The 8,888-nt window shown below is 35.6% G+C and overlaps 1 protein-coding gene across 2 annotated transcripts in view; it reads right to left on the bottom strand.

The window, feature by feature from the left end:
- Window positions 1–7,447, bottom strand: part of LOC145204665 (ER degradation-enhancing alpha-mannosidase-like protein 3) — a 74,711-nt gene extending 67,264 nt beyond the window's left edge. For both annotated transcript variants that reach the window (XM_080077258.1, XM_080077259.1), the window contains exons 1-3: window positions 7,253–7,447; window positions 6,300–6,457; window positions 6–152 (exon numbers count right to left, since the gene is read on the bottom strand). In XM_080077258.1, coding sequence (XP_079933384.1) covers window positions 6–152; window positions 6,300–6,421 — 269 coding nt within the window. In that variant the 5' untranslated portion in view covers window positions 6,422–6,457; window positions 7,253–7,447. The remainder of the gene's footprint in view (window positions 1–5; window positions 153–6,299; window positions 6,458–7,252) is intronic.
- Between the last annotated feature and the right edge of the window lie 1,441 nt (window positions 7,448–8,888).

Below are 8,888 nucleotides of genomic sequence, written 5' to 3'. Positions count from 1 at the left end.
CCTACTTTCCTAATACATCATCAACATCTCCTCTTGATGGCGTTATTCCACGAATTCTTCCTTTGCATGCAATTGGCATTAGTTCATCTGCAGGAAATGCATTCGTCATGTAAGCAGTATAGGCATGATGAAACATTTCCATTACTTTGTCCCTGTTTACAGAAAAGAAATAAGAGTCACAATAGACAATAGTTTTAGATATTAATTATACGCCAAGCATATTAAACGCATGTACCAAATCAGCTGGTTTTCCAAGCATTCCCACATGGCAAGGCACAGGCTAGAAAAATCTAGCCTGCGGTGGGATTAGAACCCACGACAGGAGTCTTTCCGGAACTCGCGTTTTACCAACTGAGCTACACAGACTCAGTGAAGAAACCACCGAAAGTCGTTCCCAGTATGAATATGTTTACCTTACATATTAAATATGTAGATATTCTTTATACACTTGAATATCATCATGCACAACTGTTAACTTAGGAAAGGAGGACTTCCTCCTTTTGTGGCTTCAATTGCCACCCCATAAGACTTTCTATTTTGTACGAAAGTTTGCCTCTAGGGCACATTTAAATGCACTCAGCAACTCAAAAGCTTGAGGTAACAGTCAAAACTAGAGGTGTTCAAAGTAGAATACCTGGCTCTTCTAAAATAATTGTTTCGAATCTAGAATATCGAATCCAGTTCTTCTATTATTTTTGACTGTGCAATCATCCCGACAGCAATGAAAGTAGACAAGTTTAATGCATTATAAAACATATTTTTCATTTAAATGTAAAAAAGAAATGAACAAAATAAACAAAAACACTGGGAAAAACTTTGCACAACTGCATTTAAACTAAATGAAAATTTTCACAAAGACAGAAGAATTAGCATAAGGTTCAAATTTAATTATAACAATTTTATTTAGTGATTTTTATTAGGAGTAGTAGGAGTAACTATGTTGTAAGCATGCTGAGGTAATTGGATTTGTCTGGTCATAGAGGACAGACATAGACTCCCTTGTGTACAAACACATAATGTTTGTTAACTTAAAACAATTGCAAAAACAGGCACCCTACCAAAAAAAGTTGGAACCTACTATGTTTATGTTTGCATGGGGCTACTATGTTGTACGGGGTTAAGAAATGACCCAAATGTCATATGTTTCGGGATTCCTTCACTGTTTTTTCGATGTTAACAGACAATCCCATGCTTCCAATGTTTTTTGTTGTCAAAGTCTGAAAACAATTAAACGCCTGTAAGACGTTGCAAAGCGCATGGCATAAACATAATCATGTGATCAGATGCATAACAGCAAGTGCGCCAAACGTTAATTTATAGGGCTTTGTAAAGTTATAGGGCTTTGTGACTTAGTGCTATGACGTTGTTATGGTGTTCACTGATTTGACAGCCAGTTTTTTGCTGTCTTTAGCAACTGGTACAATGACCGGGTGTCGAAGTAAAAACTTAATGCATGTGTTTACATGTTTAATAATGGTCAGAGAACACATTTATATCGGTTCCAATCATAGGCGCCGAACTCGGGTATGCGGCATACCCGAGAATCGGATCAACGTTAGTCGTGCGTTATATGCTGTGGAAATTATTCTGATACGAACCAATAAGTACCGTACACAATTGATTTCAATCACGGTTATTGTTTCACAACCATGAATTATTCGCATTCATTACAATCATGACAATTGTAACGTCTTCAAAAAGCATTGGAATTTGAACATTGAAGGGTGGTAAAAAATAAAACGAAGGTGTTGGCGTTCGCTTAGGGGAGAAGGGGGAACGGCTCTGCCCCGGGGTATACGTTAACAACCACGTGATAAAATTTTATCGTTTGTGAACTAAATTTTGAGAATACAGTCCAATCTTTGTTCCAACTGCCTTTAACGCAAGAATGACGAATGTCTAGTTTCAACCGAAAAAACAACAACGCTTATTGTTACGTCACAAATTCGTATTAACGTGTTAGCTTATCGAAAGTTACTGGCAGTTTAGGACATCGTTTGAAGTACACTAAACTTTAAAGTTAATAATGCGTCACATATGATTCACTGCGTTAAATAGGCGACAAGTTGTAAACGAAACAAACGACTTTATAACGTATAAAACGATTTTTGTAATGGCTAGTCCAGCGGATGTGTGTACGCTTTGTTGCGTGAAAACAAAGAATTTTTGTAATAGTTAATAAAGAGAAAACAAATGTTAAACACCACAGTAATTTGTGACGTAAGGTGACGTCCGACCTAAATCTTTTTTTATCTTTATTGTTCCGCCTCCCCGTAGTTTCGGCAAGTGGGTCCTATTTTTTTTTGTAATGTTAACACGTTACCGCATACAAACATGCGTCGAATTGCAACACTAGCAGAATGGCCTGGCATTGGAACTATGGTGTATAAACTTATATACTGCAAGCTTTAACGTAGTCTCTTCATATGTAGCGAGAGGAAATGAATTTGGTATTTCATGACGTCAATTCATGACGTCATATATATGGCATACCCGAGAAAAATTTAAAGTCGGCGCCTATGGTTCCAATTACCCGACATAAACAGCAAAAATGGATTCGAATCTGACTAGATTTCTACTTTGTAAGCACAATTTAATTGCAACATGCAGGTTTAATTGCATCACAATTAAAAATCCCAAACTGTCACACATCATTTGTTAAGAAAATCATCCGGATAATTGCATCGATTTTCAACAAAGTATGCAATTAACCGGATTGATGATCTTAATGAATGATCTAAAATCTTAAAGTTTTTCAAATGTAAAACGAGGATATGAAAGTGAAGTCAACCGATCTGTGCGCAACCTCAACTGGGCCATCCTTTTTAATATTGTGCATGTCTAATTTCCTGCCTTGAAACAACAGCAAAGTTTAAAGACTTTTGTTTGAATGTCAATTAATTATATATACAGTGGTGGGATTCAAATTTTTTGTCAGCCGGTTCTATCACAAAAGTCATATTTTTCAGCCAATTCTGTAACAAAAAGTCCATTGAAAGTAACCAATAATGATAACCAGTTTGCTGATGTCATAAAATTTCGTGAGACGGTTCTATGGAACCGGTGCGGACCGGCTGAATCCCACCACTGTATATATATATATATCAGGGAAGGGGACTCATAATAATTGACACCTAGTTAAGGCAAAATAAACAAACTGCCCAAATTTCAACTAAGCTGGACTTTGTTAAAAAAATTACCCATTTTAGGTGGCTATCAGGATAAATAGTGGAGCTAAAAGCTAAAACACAATAATCGACACCTATAAATGCCAAATTCAAGAAACTTCCCAAATTTCGGGTAATTCAGAGATTGTTTGAAAATTTACCTATTTCAGGTGGCTAGCGGGGGTAAATTTTGAGGCTACAGGGAAAAACACAACAATTGACACCGAAAAATGGCAAACTCTACAAGCCATCCAAAATTCACAAATTCGGATATTGTTAAAAAACTCCCATTTTATGAGGCTAGTGGGGTAAATTTGGAGATTACAGGGTAAATTTGGAGATTACAGGGTAAAATGCAACAATCGCAACTTAATTATGGTAAAATAAACAAACTGTCTGCTGATTGGATACAGCTAAGATCATATTTTGTCTGGACATGAAAGTTCTGTATGATGGTTGCAACATTTATTTTGCATGCAAAATAGTAAAACATATATATTTCCTGAGTTTGATTATTTTTAATTACATCCAATCCATACAAATGTTAATGGGAAAAATCAGTTAATCAGGACAGTTTAGTAAATCTCAAACCAGGGATTACCAAGTAGAGACTGCACAATGAGTTTTTAATAAGATTGATTCCACTTAAACGCACCCAGCAAGATTGTGGGATTTACAGGAAAGGAAAAAGTTTTGTTGTGGTCTGTTTTTTGTTGTTTGTTTTTTGTTAAGTCAAATATTTTTTATTGTTGATTGGTGACATTATCATTTCATTTGCTCGAGCCTGTTTAAAGTGTATGGATGTTCAAAGTAAAATATAGAAAATCCAGTCAAATCCAATTTTGCTGTTTATATCGGGTAATTGAAATCGATATAAATGTGTGCTCTGACCGTATGTACAAATGCAAACACATTTTTTTTTCTCTATTTTTACCTGTCGCAAAATATGTAAAATGACTCATATGCATTAAGTCAGCAGGCACTATAACAACGCCATAACAATGGTGGTCCATGGAAAGTATGCTAAACGGTAAGTAAGTGATGTTTGTTTGTTAGGCATCAATGACTACATTTATGCAATGTGGTTTGCAATGTTATGTCATTGTTTATTTGTTTTCCATTTTGCCATCTAAAACACAATGTATGGTTTTGTGTTGGGCAACAAAGAGAAGCTTCTCCAAGTAGTTTAAAATGTACCACTCAATGCCCCAATTTTGTTTGCAGGCTGCCTGTTTTTGTGCATTTGTTTCAAGTAAAATAAGTTGTACTCTATGTAATCTATGTCAGTCCACAAGCAAACCAAATTACTTCAGGATACTCACATTACTCTTACAATAGCAACAAAACCCACCAAATTAATTTTTTTAATTTTACAAATTTTATAGTCTTTGTACATTTTGTTTTCATGTAGGTGTGCAAGATTTTTCTGTAGTGGATTTTTTTTCGTTTTGGTGGTTTCTTTTGTTGCATTTGAACAAAGAAAATATTTATAGTGTGTTAAACTAGGTTGCTTTCATTGTTGTCCAGATTAAATATTACATAGTCAAATTTAAGAATTAGATTTGATATTCTGGATTCGAAACAATTATTCAAGAATGCCCAGTTATTTTACTTTGAACATCCCTTTTAGAGTGCTTTTGTATTTTTATGTATGTGGCAAACTGGGCAAAGCAACTAGTTACTGCCAGTAATCAATAAGCCTTTTTACATGGAGCATTTAAGCGTGTTCGATACGATTATTCGATACGCATTTATCTTGTTTTCGAAAAAGGAAAAAGGCAAAGCGTATTAGACTACTCCGATTCTCGATGCGCTCGGCACAGGTGGTTTGAATACGCTCAGGCGCTAATACGCTTAGGAGAACTCTTTTGTGAACAAGTAGGTCAACTTGAAACCATATGTAGTTTGTTCAATTTGGTACCGAAAATAACAGGGAAATTTGAGGTTAATGTTGAACAAACGTTCCATACACCAAGTTGCATATTTAATTAGGTTTTTCGTCCAACTGGTGCAAAGTTATACAAATTAGTCGTTTTTTATGCATATAACCCACAAATAACTCTAATGAAACAAGTTTAATGGATTTGTACAGTCATATAAAGGAGTTTTTCAATGTACTACATGGCCTGGAAAAGTAATACAGTTTTAGTATGTACAACTTATGAAGGGTGATCTATACACTTTGAAGGTTTCTTCCAACTGTTCCTGAGGGTTAAACTGTTCACAATAAACAAATTCATACATTTGGTATGTGTCTAAACTCGACGCAAACAGCTGCTGCTAACAAATTAATTTAGATTTTTTTGGAAGAATAGACCAACAGTCTAAAAATACTATAAAATTAACAATTCTCCTGGAAGTAGGGTTCCTATATTTCTCGACTTTTTCGTTTCTCGAGAAACTAGAAATTAAAAATTCAATTCTCGAGAATCTCGAGAGTCTCGAATTTTTATTTAGGCCGTATTTCTAACAAAAACAAACAAAAAAATTTCCGACTGTACGTGATTCGCAAGCAAACCAGCAAAAACCGAAGCGACTGTTATACATCTTACGCAACCAGGCATGACTACTGCCTGGGAAAGGTGAAAGTTTAGCAGCAACGCACACAAAAAATCGCTGTTTCGGAAGCAAAATAAGAAAGTTATGTGCCCAGTGTGCTCTAGAGGCGAATTGAAATGAAAAATACATGTGATAAGAGTCGCGCATTTACTTTTTGTTTATGATACATGACGTAATTTATATTTCTCGAGAAATAAAAGTAAATAAATAAAAATTTCTCGAGAATCAAGACTCGATTTTTTCGAGATTTCTCGAGAAGGAACTCTAGCTGGAAGTAATCACTTTCAGTCAATTCTTAGTGTAACAAATAGCTGTTAACAAAAACTTGCACAACACCTTAAATCTAACTTATAGAATTTTGGACGGAAAATATATGGTCATAATAATGCACCACACGATCCTGTATATTTTAGATGCACCCAAATTTTTTTATGCAGATAAAGATAAGAGATATGGCAAACCATGTTTAACAGCATCAAAAAGTAAAAAAAAGTTGAAGACCATGGCTTAAATCCCACCATTGTAAGCCAATAGGACCCTGTGTTTGTTGTTTGTTCAGTTTATTTTTCCTACCTCTGTTCCAATTGAATGGCAATTTGACTATTAGATGGCCTCCAAGCATTTCCAATCAACAGCAAGGCAGCTGACAATGAGGTTATCCACACATACTGTTTCAAGAAAGAATTAACAGTCATTGTAAGCAGAGCTGGAAACTGATAGGAGTTCTGACTAGGGTTCCTCTATTTCCCGGTTTTTTTAATTCCCGGGAATCGGGAAATAATTTTTTCATTTCCCGGGATTCCCGGGAATTCCCGACTGAAAAATGTGCCGATTTTTTGTGGGTAATTAAGTCATTGCAATCGCAAAATTAGTTTATTTTCGCTGGAGGCATCTAATTAGCCATGATTTTGTCGATTAAACTATATTTGCAATCTTGTTTGAAGGTAAACAAGATTCAGAAATTACGAAAAATAAATTTGCTTTTTCTAGTACCGCTGGGTGGCGCATTTTCGCGAAAATAATTCGCCACCTCGTATAAAAACGCTTACTTACTTTATCATTAAAATTACAAAACGCCGTATTTTGGTAACAGCTAGCAGAAATTTAAACATTTCTGTTATTTTTTTACAAAATTAACACGTTTTTGCTTATTTGTCTGTTTCCCGGGAATTGAAAACAAATTTCCCGGGATTCGGGAAGATGGTAAATTATACGAGATGGTAAATTATTTTCGCGAAAATGCGTCACCCAGCGGTACTAGAAAAAGTAAATTTATTTTTCGTAATTTCTGAATCTTGTTTACGTTCAAACAGGATTGCAAATATAGTTTAATCGACAAAATAATGGCTAATTACATGCTTCCAGCGAAAATAAACTAATTTTAGCTATTGCAATGACTTAATTATCCACGAAAAAATCGGCACATTTTCGGTCGGGAATCCCGGGATTCCCGGGAAATGAAAAATATATTTCCCGATTCCCGGGAATTAAAAAATCCGGGAAATAGAGGAACCCTAGTTCTGACTTCTGACTCTTGAAGTTGAAATACAAGTTCCCCTGGTCTTTCGGATTTTAAAATGGATTGCTATCGCCCATCGGTCTTGCCTCGAAAAAATCGACCAAGCGCATCAAAGCATAGCAAACGCACCCGATCCGTCTGGAAGTCCCCGATTAAAATCGGCTGTGTTACGCAAAAAAGTACATTTCTTATCGAGCGGGATTAGAATCTTTAGAACCTGTGTTATAACACGGTAACACCGCCCGATTGCGGACGGTTTTATCGGTAATGGCAGTGAAGCATTAAATTTGTTTTTTATTGGCAAATATTATTTTTTCCAGGGAGTCGAACCGCTTGTCATACGGGTTCATGTTCGGTTCGAGTTCACTTCGTTTTGTTTTTAAGGGTTCGGGTTCGGTTCAGTTCAGGTTTTCAAAAATGTATATTTTCGGGTTCGGGTTTTGTTCCGGTTTGGGCAAATTATCTGGTCCGAACCGGTTTGCGGTTTTTAAACCGGTTCAAATTTTCTTCGTTTCAATTTATTTCTACCTATCATCTTCCTGGCCTTATCAAACCCCACAAGATTTTTGACCGTGCACTAGTTATTTTCTATAGCTGTTATTTTTGACACGCCCTATAAGTGTTATCTCACGTATTCTTAAGTGCGCTGTTTTGAAAAAAAATCACAAAATATAAAACATACCGCATTTTTTACTGGTTCAGTTCCGGTTCGGGTCCAACGCCAAACAAAATATAGGGTTCAACTCCGGTTCGGGTTTTTAGAAAATCGTAATTAGCGGTTCGGGTTCGGTTCAGGTTTAATGAAATTAACCGCTCAAACCAGTTCGCGGGTTCGGGTTCAGTTCCGGTTCGACTCCTTGATTTTTTCTATGACAATAATCGCAGGTAAATCGGGTTTTACATCAAAATGGCAGTTAATTCTAAAACAGCAAGACAAAAACAAATGCATTCTAACCAGTGAAATAAATATGTTAAACACTAAAATAGGCCAAGAATCAAAATTGAAGTGCCTGATAGGCACCATGTTCTGGCAAACAATGAAGCAATGCAAAGAGTTCTTTCAGTGAGAAAAATTTCTAGTCCTTACCTTTTTAAAGCAAATTGAGGACCAGCACACTGTCATATGAGGGACTTGTAGATTGGATTTGAATGAAAGTGATTCACAGTAAGTTTATGGCTGCCATGGGACTGCCTTTCTCAACTTTTTTTGTATTTCTGGCTGATGTTATTTTGCATTTTTAGCTCAATAAAACCGCCAATATTGAATATTTACTCTGTTTTATAACACTTAGACTGCTTATTGGTGTCTAAAAAACTCAAGCCTCTTTTGTATAAATCCATAAATGTCAAGTCAAATGAGCATACACTTTATCTTTAATTTTTTGTTGCAGTTCACCATCTTGAAAAATGATTAAAGCTTGAAAAAATCAACAGAAACATTCCATGTGAAAAACGTTGAAGAAAGTCTTTGATTGTGGAAGTCTTTGGAAGTTGTGTGGGCAAAAATATTTCTCTAAAAGTGTCAGCAAAATCATTGATGTATACAACCTATTAGGCTACTTGCCTCACAAGAAAATTGTATGTCAAGATATGCACCACATTATTTAGTTTCACATGAATTAAGTCAGAATATGGGTTATTTC

This window comes from Phallusia mammillata, chromosome 8 (genome assembly GCF_965637545.1).
Source record: "Phallusia mammillata chromosome 8, kaPhaMamm4.hap1.1, whole genome shotgun sequence".
Classification (NCBI taxonomy): Eukaryota; Metazoa; Chordata; class Ascidiacea; order Phlebobranchia; family Ascidiidae; genus Phallusia; species Phallusia mammillata.
This window is presented reverse-complemented; position numbering and strand designations above follow the sequence as displayed.